This window comes from Falco biarmicus, chromosome 4 (assembly GCF_023638135.1).
Source record: "Falco biarmicus isolate bFalBia1 chromosome 4, bFalBia1.pri, whole genome shotgun sequence".
Lineage (NCBI taxonomy): Eukaryota > Metazoa > Chordata > Aves > Falconiformes > Falconidae > Falco > Falco biarmicus.
In genome coordinates, this window is record NC_079291.1 from 66,774,875 (window position 1) to 66,789,421 (window position 14,547).

At 52.9% G+C, this 14,547-nt stretch overlaps 1 protein-coding gene across 6 annotated transcripts in view; it reads right to left on the minus strand.

Moving 5' to 3' along the window:
• Positions 1–984: 984 nt before the first annotated feature.
• Positions 985–14,547, minus strand: part of CELF5 (CUGBP Elav-like family member 5) — a 42,659-nt gene continuing 29,096 nt past the window's right edge. For 2 of the 6 annotated variants that reach the window (XM_056337623.1, XM_056337620.1), the window contains exons 4-13: positions 13,980–14,108; positions 13,307–13,386; positions 12,179–12,325; positions 6,845–6,989; positions 6,046–6,192; positions 5,769–5,831; positions 5,596–5,679; positions 4,390–4,533; positions 4,113–4,277; positions 985–3,086 (exon numbers count right to left, since the gene is read on the minus strand). In XM_056337623.1, coding sequence (XP_056193598.1) covers positions 4,150–4,277; positions 4,390–4,533; positions 5,596–5,679; positions 5,769–5,831; positions 6,046–6,192; positions 6,845–6,989; positions 12,179–12,325; positions 13,307–13,386; positions 13,980–14,108 — 1,067 coding nt within the window. In that variant the 3' untranslated portion in view covers positions 985–3,086; positions 4,113–4,149. The remainder of the gene's footprint in view (positions 3,087–4,112; positions 4,278–4,389; positions 4,534–5,595; positions 5,680–5,768; positions 5,832–6,045; positions 6,193–6,844; positions 6,990–12,178; positions 12,326–13,306; positions 13,387–13,979; positions 14,109–14,547) is intronic. The other 4 variants (XR_008821643.1, XM_056337622.1, XM_056337621.1 and 1 more) reach the window with 4 other exon arrangements.

Consider the following 14,547-nt stretch of genomic DNA (forward strand, 5'->3'; position numbering starts at 1 on the left):
TACATTTTATTCACATCCTAGGAACAGATGCCAGCTGAGTGTTTTCCTTCCTCTCTGCCATTGACTGGATTTTGACATGACAAAGCTTTCTGTAGAGCTATGCGGATATAAGAACTCACCACAATTCCTAGACTCTGGAGTTTGAACTTGCCCCTTCTAGATTACACACCTGCTTGCTTTTCCTGACAGTTTGTAGTATACACCTGTGCTCCGTCGCTGCAGAATTGTGTTGGTGTGGGGGCAAGGAGGCATCAAAAATGGAGGTAGTCCTAGACTGCATTCTCTGCTTCTAGTCTGCCCTCCAGCAGCATCAAATAGGGTTTCAAAGCAGAAGAAAATCCCAGGGAAACTCTTCTAGAAGGGGCTGAACCACGGGCTCGGCAAATGGATTTGGTTCTCTACCAACCCCAAGCATGTTCCTCACCTTCAGGGCAGAGATGAGGAGTCTGTGCGTTTGCTTTCCCTTTTCCTGGTTCTGTACATAGCACCAGATGGGGCTAGGCTCTGGCTCTCGATTGATTCATTGATTTCCATCAAAGTGCTGTTGAGAGAACCGGTTTTGTTCCCTCAGGTGTGAGCAGAGCACACAGGAGTTCCTAAAAGATGTCTGGTATCTGCACACACGAGCCACGACTGGTTTGCGTTTAGCTCCGCTGGAGCTTGGCTGCTCAACTCATGCGTTGTAAATGGGGCCAACGTAGCAAATTTGCGTTTGGGGGATCGTACACTGGAGACTGGAATAAAACCCCACAGGCAGCCTTCTTAGAGACACAGGGACACTGTGTGGTGTTCAGAGTAAGGTTGTATTCTGCAGGACTCGGGCTCTGTCATTCGTGCCCTTGAGAAATACTTTTTATCTGCGTGCCCAGATGATTTGCTGAATGGAAACAGACTTTCCTCACCCCAGGCCTTTGGTGGGTGTCTTCAAGCGTGAGCATTACCTCAACGCAGGTGCAACAACTAGCACGTGAAGTAAAACCCCAGTTACTTAGCAAGTAAACCTTTTATTAAATAAATTTAAGATTTTATTTTTCACCAGAGTGAGGAATTTGACATTGATGAAGCTTGTATCGCACCTGTAACATTGTACAGTCACATCAGTAACTGATGGAAGAAACTGTAAATGCTTGTTTTAAACCAGCTTGACCTAGAATTTCCAAAGTCCCTTTTTTCCTATTTTTGCATTTCTTGGTCTTTTTTTTTTTGTTTGTTTTTTTGTTTTGTTCAAAATTAGATTAAGTTTAAACTTCATGAAATTACTTGTAGCAGAAATAAAGTACATTATACAAATCACATACATAATAGATGTTAAGTATAAAAATGGTATTTACAGTAAGTAAACATGGACTATAGAAACACACAAGACTCGCACAGGTTCATCCACCTCTCACCAGTTCTCAGTATCAGATACAGAGGGGTGTTTGAGGAGATGTGAAGGTACTTAAAGAACTGTGCCACAGACATCTGAACAAAGGGAAACTGGAGGAGGAGAAATGGCTGAGGTTCTCTGAAATCCCCTTATCTTGCTTCCGTATCAATAGCATGAACCTTTCTCCACCTCTGTTCATGTTTGCACGGAGACACACGCGCGCACGCACACGCACACACACACACACACGTGCGAATGTTCTTGGTACCTTATCAAATTCTGGAATATTGAAACTAATCATTCAGGTTTGTGGGGTTGGTTGGTTGCTTTTGTTTTTCTTTCCTTATTTTGGTAGAAACTGAAAGAGACTGTTGGAAGCTGTTAAAGGGATATGCCTGGTCAGTATGACACACCCCACACCCCCAGGAGATCTTTATTAAATCGAGCTCTGAACTATGTTCTGTGCTTAAGTGTATGTGTATATAGCTGTATCTATAGATGCTGCATAATCTGTCCCTTGTTGGGGGGGGTAGTGGGGAAAAAAACGGAATGGCAACCCTCTTCCATCACACTATCCTTACGTCTGCTTGGGAAGCTTTGCAGAGAGTGCAGGAGGCGAGTCCTCTTGCTAAATTCAGTTGGAGAAAATGTCCCGTTACGTCTGGGAATCAGAACTGCCCCTTAACCAGCATGATTTCTGACACGGGGAGGCAGTGTGTAGTCCCAGGAGGCTTCTGTCACTCTTTTGGAGACTGCCTTGATCAAGAAAATGCTCCGTTACCATGGAGAGCTATGAAACCCGGATCTGTGCCACGGTATGAGGAGGCAGTACGGTTCCTGTAGGTAAAGGGATTGGTTTCCTGTGCTTCCAGCCTGACCGAGGAGTGCTCAGGATAGGCTTTGGCACCAAATTCCAGGAGCTTTGTCTGCAGAAGCCTTTGGAAAGGTTAAGACTGAGAGCTCTTGAGATCCTTACCCAGGCTGGCGCTAAGGTCAGTGGATGAGTGACTCGAGCTGAGCAGCTGGTTGTGCCCTAATCCTGGAGGTATGTAGTTCTCTTTCTCCTTGCTTCTTGCTAATGTTGAGCAGAGAGATGTGCTCGCTTGCTCTCTCTTGCTCTCTGTCCATCCAAACATCCTCTCAAAATGTTCAGGCCTATCTGCAGTGCTTGCTGAGAAGACACTGTTGCAAAGGTAAACCCTTAACTTCCAATCCCTCTTGCAAGGAGTCAGTCTCTGAATGGAAAAGTTTGGTCCCATGAGCCACTTTAAAAAAAAATAGAGACTGTATATATATATATTTATCTATGAAAGGGCCAGGAGACAGGGCAGGAGGGAGGGAGGGACGGAGCTAAGTTGCCGTACATCACTGCAGTAACCTAGAGACACACCAGTGGGTTTTCTTGGTCCATGTACTCCAGGCATACCCCAAGACAAAGCGCTTCGGGTCCCCAGGGGCTGCTGGTTTTCTGGTCCCTTTGCTATGCACCACATTAGCAGCAAACATACGAGTCCATCGTGGCAAGAATCTTCCTGCTGGGCAGATATTGAGCCTTCTCTTTAATTGCTTGTTTTGGGGAGGAGGGCAGGAGGAGGATGGGGTGGGCAGGTGGGGAGCAGAGGAAGGAAAGGGGTGGTTTCAAAAGAGTTGATAAATTTACTGGCCTCTCTGTAAATCAACCTGAAGCAGAAATTCTTCCTCTGGACTTTCCCTTCACCTGAATAGAAAGGGAGGAGGGAGGGAATTGGGAGATTAGGAGGACATCTATGCAAACCTCAAGCTTCGAGCTGCTGTTGCTTAAATGTGGAGGAAGGTGACCCCAATGAGATGGGACCAAGATCAGCCCTCCCTCGCTCCCTGTCTGCTGGCTGGTAGGAGCGAGCTCCTCCACAGCCAGGTCTCGTGTCAGGCAGCTCTTCTGTGGCCCTTCAGGGTCTCACCTTTTCGCTGCTTTTCTGCGATCCTTGAGAATCACGGGATTGTCCCCTCTTACCCTGGGAAGCATTCTCTGCAGACTAATTTCAGGGCACACGTAACAAGTGAAAACACAACTACTGGGTTTTTAAAACTTTCTAGGACAATGAATGCTTTTGGGGAGCGGTCAGAAAATAGACTGAAATTTTGCTTAGATCACAGGCAGGTCATTTGAAGTCACCTGCCCGTCAGGGCCCTGAGTGCGCTAATGGGCCTTAATGGCCTTGACCAGCCTCACCTGCAGCTTCTACCCCCGCACTGCCCATCAGCCCAGGAGTCAGCTCCAACCTGCTCCTCCAGGCTTTGTCTGACCTACATCGCAGAAGTGCCGGTCTACACCTGTCCATGGATCTGTCCTCTTCATGGATCTCACGATCTAGACTTCAACCCTTGGATTGTCTTCCCACTCTGACATCAGATCAGTTTATTATTCTCACTATAAACCTGCCTGGCAATCACTGGACTACGTCTGCCCCTGTTTACCTTGACCTGACCCAATCCTAATCTTGACCTGGCCTGGCCTTACTGCCACAAACTTGCCCGATGATCCAGACTCTTGGGTTGACCCTGGCCATCACCTCCAGACCTGCCTTGGTCACCTCGCTCAGGTGCTGGGGCCGGACCCTGGCAGGCGAGGCCGCTATCCAGCTGCCTGTGTTACTGCATCCAGCTCCTGCCTTCCCACCCCGCAGGGAGCAGCCAGACCTTGCTGCCCCCCGACACTGGCCAGCACGGTGTGGGAACTGTGCTGCGACAGTGCCAGCTTTACCTGTACTGCAGAAGCGATTCCTGCTTGCTCACTGCTGTCAGTAGGGATGGTTAGCATCCTTGGGTCGTTTTAACTGGACCTTCAAACGTTTCATGCCGATCTGGAAGCCATTCATGGCCTGGATAGCAGTCTGTGCACTGGATGGGTTGTCAAAGCTTACAAAACCTGAAGGACAGGACACAGGCATGGATAATAATGGCACTGTTGGTGCCATGCCCAGTGCATGCATGTCCTTGTATCCATCATGCTTCCCCTGCCCGCTAGCGTCAGCACTCACCAAAACACTTGCTCTGGTTGGTGGCACGATCCATGAATACCTTGGAGGAAATTATATTGCCAAAGGGCAGGAACATCTGCATCAACTCATTGTCTCCAAACTCCTGAGGGAGATGGTAGATGAAGAGATTGCAGCCTTCAGGACCTGCAGGCATAGGGGAATGGGGAGGGATGAAACAAAGAGCCCCCAAAGGGAAGGGGAAGAGAAATGGGCTCAACTCAGAGCACAGCACTGGAGAAGAACCCCAGCACTGCCTCCTTCTGTCTCGACCTCCCCTTGCTTGTCTCTCTCAGTCACTGGCCCACAAAGGGTTCTGAGGGCTCTCTAAGCAGCTGGGAGGCAATATGCAGAGTTAAGAGTTTCTGGAGAGCAGATTCATTTTCACAGCTTGCCCAGTTCCCATGTGGGGAGGTGGACGCAACAACTCTGTGTCTGGGTGCTGTTTTGCTGGAAGAAAATTAGCTGAGGTGACAGCTCCCTGTTCACTCTCCCAGGCCTAGGAGAGCAGCAGACACTGCGATGTGAAAGCTGCGGCTTTAGTGTTCCCTGCCCACAGCTATGCAGTGGTTGCCTTCAGCCTGTAACCCACAGCCCCAGTAAGAAATGTCCTAAGAAATGTCCTGGATTGCCACACATCTGATTTGTGGGCTGACCTGGTCCTGCCCACTCCTTCCCTTCATTCCTGCAAGCCTGATGAGCACAAGTTGCTGTTCCCTCTCTGACACCTGCTGTATGAAGCAGGAGCAGACAAGAGAATGCCTTTGCCTCCAAATTCTGTCCAGACCAATTTTGAAATAAGCTGAAAAATAAAATCATGAGGCTAGGAAGGCTGAAGAGCGAGGACAGTGTGGTTCTGGCATCAGTAAAGATGGGGAGGAAGTGCTCTTTTCCTCTGCCTGAGTAGGGAAGGTGCTGGCTCTGTACCCTCTGGTGTCAAACCTTGGTGTTCTAGTGCTTGCTGTCACCTTTGGCAGCATCTGGCCAGGGATGCACTCAGTTTACATGACAAGCATCCTCTGAACACTTCCAGTCCACTCACTGCAGAGCCATGGTTGGCTCTGTAACCCAGCTTCAATATTAACAATTAGAGTGGACAAAGATCAGTGCTATCTCCTCTCCATTGATTCTGGGCTGCAGCAGATGAGCTACACAAATCCCACCGCCCCCCCACCCTCCCCAGACACACGCTCTCACCCTGACTCTCACCTTCTCGTTGCTGCTGCTGCAGGATGGGAGGGGGCTGAGGGATGCTCTGAGCAATGGGGGTGATGGTGGTGGTTGGATACACAGCTGTAGTCCAAGGAGACAGAACAAACTGTTTACCTAAGGATCTGGTCAGCCACACAAGGGCCTGAGGGAGACAAGGGTTAAGCTGGTACCTGCATACTGCTGAACTCCCGTGAAGGCTGGGTGCAAAGTCTCTGCTACTGACGGGCTCTGGGCTGCAGGGAAGAACATAATCAGAAGCACAGAAAAAGGAACTACTATGCATTGCATTCTGTCTCTCCCCCCTCACCCCTACCCCTCTGCCCAGTGAGTTTCAGTGCCTGGCAGATAGGGAGCTAGAAAAAGTGTTCTCTGTGGGGAATCCAGAAAAGAGGAGCTAAGTGCAGTTCCTGAGGTGTCTGGATGTTTCTTTTTTCCTGCCCTCTGTACCTGAGTATGGCACAAGGCCATTGGTGTAAACTGTTTCCAAGGTTGGATGCCCATTTGGGAATGGCACCACTCCAGTGAATCCATTTGAAATGGGTGCCACCAGCCCCGGCATGGCTGCTGTTCCCAGGAGAGGCGGCGAATGTAGCCCTGTAGAGCAAGGAGAGAGAGGACATCCCATGAGAGCCAAGGTCCCGCAAAGCCCGTGCTCCCTCTTTCCATCTGCCTGGTCAGACTGCTGCGTTTGAAGCTATTATCTCTTCTAGTTGGCACACGGAGGTGACAGACTAGTGCTGGAGCTTTCTCAAAATTAGAAGTACCACTGGTGGAAGATGGTGCGCAGCACTGCTAGTCCTGGCTGCCATCAGAGCTCTGGGACGGACCATTTTGAAGCCAGGTTTGTACAGCACCTAGCAGGATACAGCCCTGTTCTTGACGGGCATTCAAACCCGATAGGCATTATTGCCGATACAATTACTGTGGGATGAGGGTAATGGTACTCAGGTGCCACCCTGGGAACGTGGTCCTTCTTTACTATATCAAAAGGGGAAAACTGCACCAGGGGAACGGCAGCAGGGCAAGGGAACGCGAGTCAGACGGGAGGGTGTCGGGGAGACGGCAGAAATCTGCGCAGAACCGGGGACTGCTGTCCTGGGGGGCTGCACTGTTAACAAAGAGCGGCCTAATCCTGATGCTGAGCCCGGAGGGATGCGGGAAGTGTTTTACCCCTACGAGCAGCGCGGTGCCAGGAGGTGGCTGGCCTGCCGGGCTGGCCGTGCCCCGGCGCACACCGGGCCCTCACCTGATGCCGGCGCCACCGGAGCGGCTGGCAGCCCGTTGAGACTGACGGCACCGATCTGCTGGATGTGGCAAGGGGAAAAGGTGACGCCCGGGCTCAGGTAGCTGCCGTGGGAGGTGGAGAGAACCGTTGTCTGCTGCTGCATCAGCTGCAAGGCAGGACCGGGCGGTCAGGGCCCCGCGCTGCCCAGGGTCTCGCAGGGCCCAGCGGCTCCTCCGCGCCCCCGGGCCGGGCGCTGCCGGGGCCCCCAGCGGCGGGCGGAGCGCGGGGAAGGCCGCACCGGCCGGCCCGGTCCCCGCCTTTCCCCGCCATCTCCCTCAGCCGCCGCTGGGGGCCGCCGCGCTCCCGCCCCGGAGCCGCCTGCACCCGCCCCGGGTGCTGCCCCTGCCCAGGCGGCCGGGCCGGGCCCCGCCGTGCGCCGCAGCCGCCCAGGGCTCGGCAGAGCTGCCCGCCCCGCCGGCGGGGGGACGCGGCTCCTCCGCCAAGGCAGGGCCGCGGCCGGGCGCCCCCGGCCGCCCTCCCCCTCTCGGCAGCCCCGCCGCCTTCGGGGGGTCCCCGCTCACCCGGCACCCAGCGCCGCAGGCCCGGGGGTCCCCGCTCCCCGCACATGGCCGGGCCGCTCCCCCCAGAGAGCCCCGGGGGGGCGCAGGTGAAGGGCCGCGGCCCCCGCGCTCGGCACCCCCCGCCACAGGCGGGCACAGCGCGCCGTGTCCTCCCGGCGCGGCCCCTCCCGCCGCTTCTCCCGGGACGGCGCCAGGTAAATAACAGCCGTGCCCGAAGGAACGGAGCCCACATCCCTCTGCTTCTGCCCGGCCTCAGCAAGGACACCGCGCTGCCGGCCGGCACACGGGGCGCAGCCCGCAGCCCGCCCCGGCTCCAGGGGCTCCCCTCGCCCAGCGCTGCGCCGCGGCCGCCCGGCTCGGCCCCTCCTGGGCAGCGGCCTGTGCCCCGGCCGGGGGGCGCCGCCTCCTTGCTGTCCCCACGGCCTGTGCCCCGGCTGGGGGGCTGTGGCCCCTGCTGTCCCCATGGCCAGTGCCCCCGGGCCAGGGCAGGCAGCTCCTTGCTGTCCCCATGGCCTGGGCCCTGGCCCCTGCTGTCCCCTGTCTCCTGCTGTCCCCACAGCCTGTGCCCCCTGGCCAGGGCAGGCAGCTCCTTGCTGTCCCCACAGCCTGTACTGTGGCCGGGGGGCAGTGGCTCCTTGCTGTCCCCACGGCCTGTGCCCTGGCCCCTGCTGTCCCCTGGCCCCTGCTGTCCCCACAGCCTGTGCCCTGGCCCCTGCTGTCCCCAGGCCAGGGGACGGTGGCTCCTCGCCTCCCATAACACCCCCAACCCAGCGCACAAAGACGGGGAGAGGAGGGGTGGGATGCCAGGTCAGGAGCAGGGTTAGGAGGAAGAAGAAGAAGAAGAAAAATCCTTCTGGTCCTATCTGGCCATCAGCTGGTGCTTTGGAGCATAAGATTCAATCAGACTGCACTCAGAGTGCGGTGGCAACAAAGCCCGGTTCTGGATGTAGAATTACCTAGCACCTTTATGAGCTTCACCATCAAGCAAGAAGAGCAGCGGAGGCACAGGCACGGCTCTCTGGAAACCGTACGGTTCCTCAGGAGGAGCTGGGGGTGGCACATGGCAAAATCCAAGAAAACCACCGATCCTCCTTATATTAACTACAGCCGGACCTCAGTGTCTGTGTTGAAGCATAAATACACGTCGCTTCAGTGACCTGCCTCATCCACAAACCAGTGAGCCAGGTCGTCAGTTTGGCCCAGGTCTCAGCTGGAGAATCTGGTAACCCTGATAAGTTCATGGCTAGTTAAATCTGTTTAATTCCCTCCACACAGCAGCTGGTTATCGCTCTTGTGTAAGAAGAAAAGGAATTGCCTAATTTCATGGCATCGCAGGTAGAAGTGACTCTGCCGGAGAGCCCTTTGGGGGCAGAGGGGTGACACACCACCACGACGTGGGGTCTCCGCAGGCAGGCGGGACTGACAGCAAAGGGGTTTCGCTACCGCTTGACTCCGGAAAGCAAATGCCCTGAAATCATCTCATCTATTTGCCACGTTGCCTTTGGAGTGATTCCCCTGAAGCAGGACTCACGCGTTCCAGGGAACCGCGCACCCCGAGCCTGGATTTCAGCAAAACGTGGTCCTCCTGAGGGCACAAAACCTGCTAAGGAGAAGGTGTCCCGATGGCAAGCAGTCTGCACACAGCCCTAGTCCTGTCTTCACACCGTCCCCGTTTAAGGATGCAGGAATCAATGCATTTCTTATTTACTAGATGAATATTGATTTTCTTTTTTTCTCATTAATGCCTGTTCTGTGCCAGGCTCCGGCTGGAACAAGACCTGCATCTGACTGCACATGCACCAAAGCAGCATTCTGAAATTGTTGTCGTTACTTAAAATTACCATAATGAACCATAAGAGCAGAAATAAAGGGGTGGGAGGGGGGAATGAGTGAACAAACTGTTTTGTGTTTAGAACTGATTTAGGAAATACAAGAAATATTCAAGCATTATAAGCAGTTAGTAAATTACACTGGCTGCTTTTTCAAGTCTTCAGGCCTCTTCTGTATTGATAATTATTTTTTCAGCTCCAGATCAGTTCCCTGATTCCATCTGAACTAATCACTGAAATTCAACTTGTGGAATAAACTGAAGGAAATACTCATTTTTCACTTGCCAAAGAGGCACCTGGGATCAAAACCTGGTTTAAACACTTAAATAAACTGCTTCCAGATGCTTCTCCAGTCATATTTCCCAGATAAGTATGAGATTTTTTCTTACAAACTGTATCACCTAACATGTACTGTTTTGACTATTTTTAATATCTTATTTTGCATATTTGAATAGATCAGAGTAACTTTAGACCTCATATGGTTTGTGGTTATTTCATGTTTAATTTGAGATAGTTTTTAAAGGAAAATGCAATTAATATAAATTTAAAACATCCAACTGAAAGGAAAAAAAACCCAACCAACCAACCAAAACCCAAACAACTCGGGCTCCAAACTGCTTCTTCCTAGGCAGGGGACTCTGAGGACTGCTTTGGCTTGGTGACGCAGCACATCCCACCAGGAGAGGGAGAGAAGGTTGTTGGCGTATTAAATATAAATGTAAGAATCAATGTCTATGATGCACCAGTTCGTCCCAGTAGCACTCGCTCCTCTCAGTCTGATTCAGCCACATACCTAAGGGTGGGCTGCATCTCCTGGGGCTGTATCTATTGCTCCAAGCCCTGCACCCTGCAAGCATGAACTATGTCGGGGTTCCCTTCAGCCCTGCTTTACCAGAGGTCCCAGCTCCCAAGAGCTGCCCATGGCAGGAGTTCTGGAGGGGCTGTAAGGAGATTCAGCGAGGAAATCCCTCCCTTCTGTCCCCACTTCCAGAGATGCTGGATGGCATTTCAGAGGGCTGATACCCTCTCCCTCTGATGGGGACACATATGAGAACTGGCTAGGATTGCTCCTCCAGGAGAAGGGAGACCAAAGATTGGGATGACACAAGAGAAGAAACAATCAAGTCTGAGGTCAGTGCCTCAGAAGGAAAGAGAGAGAACCAAAACCAGCAGAAAGGAAAAGGAGGAAAAAACCTGAAAGAGTGGGAGACAGGCCGAGTCTTGAGTCAGGGGGAAAGCCAAAATCAAGTCACAGAGCAGGAAGGCCAGTGAAGAATCAGAGACAAAACAACAAATTTACAGACACAGCTGGGGAGAAGGAAGGTGCAGATAAGCAAGGATCACAGGCTAGGCTTGAGTGGCTTCTTGTCACCAGCAGGAGTTTCTGAAGAGCACTTAAAAGACTGCATCTAGGAGGTTGCGCTGCTCTCCTGCCTTACACATCCTGGACAATAAGCTAATGAAGTACTTTCTGCCATCGTTACCTCACTGTGGTCCATTCCTGACTCCTTCACCATCACACCATGCCCAGGTTAGCACCACCTCCATGACAGAAGATACACCGGAATGATCATCTCATAGGTGACTCACAGCTAAGCTACGCTACAGCCTCAGACCTCAGGTACAGCTGGCTCGTGGATCACAGGGCTGGACAGAGAAGATTGGTCCTGGCAAGAGATACTGGTGTTTGGTCAGAAAGGGTTCTCCCTCTAAACAGTGCTTCTGCTGGAAGCCTTGGCGCTTGGCACGGTATAGCTATTCTCAGCCTCACGACATAAGAAGAATCAAATAATCTGCGTTGGACAAATTCTGCATCTGGTTCCCCAAATTCCCCAGCGGTACGGAGCCCAATACGTATTGCCTCTTTTCTTTTGCTACTCCATGCTCTCGCCACACACTTAAATGGCATTTGGCAGTTTCTCGGGATTCTTTGGGAGGAAATGACCAACAACTGAGAAACAGTTCCTTCTCTGTCATGTACCTGGGAGACACACTAAGTAGCTGCTGAAGCCAGAGGTGAAAAAGGTGTCCACATGCATGAGAACAACAGGTTTATCTGCACCCCGCTCCCCCAAAATATTACTGTCAGTAACTTAACTTTTGAGTTGTTTGACACAAGCATCTCTCATGCCTTGAGCAATTTCTGAGCTTCCTCCCATGGGCTTTATACTTGGTGGCAGAAACCTGAAAGTGACAGTCACCAAGAAGACCCAAAACATGCTCCACCACAGCTGAGCAGGGACTTGTTGAGTTTGGGACCTACCTGAAATATCAATGGCAAGCATCACCATCGCTCCAAGGCAACGAGGTTCTCTCACTAAAATCCAGAGCATTAACCAGAGGAGGTCAGACTGCTGAAACACCTCCGACCCTCTGCTACCCACTGCTCCTTTTCCAGCATCCTGCAAACCCCACGGTCACGCTAGCCAAGAAAGAAAACCCTGGGAGCCAAGGACAGCACTGGGGGGATCAGGGCCCTCCTGAGAATTTCAGCAGAGAAATAAAACACATGAAGCTGGTCCCAGGGCTCTCATGGTGCTCCAGAACCAGAGACACATATTTGTGCCACAGACCCAGCGGAAGAGTTCACAAGTTGGCAGACTGCCACGTCTGGCAGACATCACCCAAGAATCAGGGCTCTGAGCTGTCCTCAAAACAAGACCGAAAGCTACCGGGTCATGCTTGACCTGTTCCCAGACGCCTCCGCCAGTCTACACCACATCAGAGAAATCCAGCTCTCTCCTGTCACCCCTTCCAAGGAGAGACGTGCACCAAGCCTAGGCTGCTGACTGGAGAAACCAAAGCCGGGAGCAACTCCCAGGTGCCAGGAAGCTTCCACGCACTCTTAGAGAGACTCGTTTGAGGTCTCCCGGCCCAGGTCCGGTGTTGCCCCACAGCCAAGAGGGCAGGCAGCCTCTCCCCACACCCACACGCGCGATACTCACAGCCTGCGCATAGGCGCTGTATGGGCTGAACGGCAAGGTGAGAGATGGAGTGAATATCCCCAGCTGCCCCACCATTTGCTGCATACGACGGAGGGTCCTCTCCTTATCTGTGTCAGCAAACTTCACCACTAGACTGGAAGAGGCGCCCTAGGCACAGAGAGAGGAGACAGAGAGAGGAGGCAGGGGGAGAAGAGGCCGTGGGACAGCCAGAGAGGCAGCAGTCAGGCAAGGTGGGATGGGGTGGAACAGGCAGCAGAGAGGAGTGGGAAGAGGAGCAGAAGAGCAAATATTGGCGTGAAAGTGCTCGGGAGCTGCCTGGAACCTGGGCTGTGCCCTTCCCCATCCATCTGTCTATCTGACCCTTCCCTCTCCCACCCTTCCCCTCACACCCCGGGGCCTTGTACCGCTGCACAAGTGCGTGCACACATCCCTAGCTGTGTTCACCAGGTAATGGTGCAGCCAGGAACAGCCAGGACGTTGTCAGCCATGAGCACCATCTTTCCTTCACCCTGAGCTTGGCTGCACAGGCAGCGCGGTTCCCGGCAGCTGGAAATACCCCTGCTGCCGCCACCATCCTGCCCACAAGCTGCCCTGACCCAGGTTCGAGATGGTGAGAGACGAGATCACGACTGCAGCTCCGCTTGCACAAGGCAGCACAGCTGCAGCCACGCAACCCACCGCAATGCACAAAGCATTCCCACCCACACCCCGCCTGCCCCAGAGACCTCTACTGCCTACGTAAGGGAAGGTGGGCAGTGTGCTCAGACACGGGAGGGAGTCCTGACGGCTCACGTTGCTGAATTGTTGGCTTGCATCCTGCTCAGTTTTGAACTACTACAGGTAGCTGTCTCGAGCACAGGTTCTTGGCTCTCTTTCATTTAGCCTGTACAGCTGAAAGTGCTGTCACTACCAGCCTGGACAGACACAGATACAACACCAGCCCCAGGAGACAGGATGGTTCCCAAAGACGAAGAGCACAGATGTGCACACACACACACCCCACGCACCCCCACGAGCTGGAAACTGCATCCGAACCTGTCATGGTTTTGGACAGCGAGGGGAGGTCCCTGCAACAGGGTGATGGGAAGAGGATGAGGAAGAGGGCAGGTACCCTGGCCTTATACTCACGGGCATTGTCTGGCTGCCATGGAGTGCGTGGATTGCTGCCTGAGCCTCTGTGTGAGATGAGAACTTTACAAAAGCACAGCCTGGAGAGGGACAGAAAGAGCACAGGAGATTGCAGTGACAGGACTGCTGTGGAAGTGCCCCTTGCGTCATCACGCAAAAGACAGCATCTGAAACTCAGGCAGGGCAAAGGAAAGCCACCCCAAGAAAGCACAGAACAAAAAAGACGACCATCCCAAGTCCTCTGTCCTGGAAAAAACAGGAAGGGTCTCAAACTGTTACTTCCACGATATACTCTATAGATGATGTCACCATCTCCACCCTTGCCCCTGGTGACCTCTTCCTTCCCCAGATTGTCTATGTACTCCTAATTGTGGGTACTAACACTTCAAATTGCAGACCCAGACTGAGCCGAGAGGCTCACTAGTAGTAACCCTGATAACAGCTACTCGGCACGCTCCGTCTCCCCTCCTTTCATCTCAGTCTCTGCCTGTCTTCCCCAGACAACTGACCCTTCCTGCCCTGCTCCCTACGCCTGGCTGTGATCCGGGGTCCCATAAAGATGGGGGGGGGGGGGGAAGAAGTGCCCCCATGGAAAGGAGGCAGAGGTGGTGAGGCAGGTGAGTGCTACCTGAAGAGCAGGGAGAAAGGGCATGACACGCAGAAGGGTTCACACCTTTGCTGTTACCATCCGGTCCACGGAGCACCGTACATTCATCAATGACCCCAAATGGTTCAAAGAGCCGGAGCACGTCATCCTCAGATTGCTGCTTATTTAACATGCCCACAAAGAGCTTCCTGTCCCCTAGGGGCAAACACAGAAACATCAACCTTCTATGAGGTTTACAGTCCAAAGCAGGAGGACAGGGACACTTAAGCACAAAACAACCTAGTGTTGAAAACGTGCCTGGCATGGAAATGATTTGCTGTTGGCTGCAATGCTTCCAGGGGGGAGTATGCAGGGTCCTCCCAAGCTCCTCACACCTGCAAAGGTTTTTGTGGCTTCCCCTGTCCTACCCTCCCCAAAGGAAAACAAAAGATTAATAATTTCTTTCTATTCATTAGCCCTTTCCTTTGAACGATCCAACACGACTGGCAGTAAGAAAAACTGCCTGGGCAATTATACCCTTGTTGAACAATTATGTGAAGTCCAAGAGATACCTTCGGAAATACAGCAGGTATATTCAGGCAGGGTGAATAAATTCCAGGACTCTTGGCTCTGCTTCCTTTTCCTTCTCTCTGAG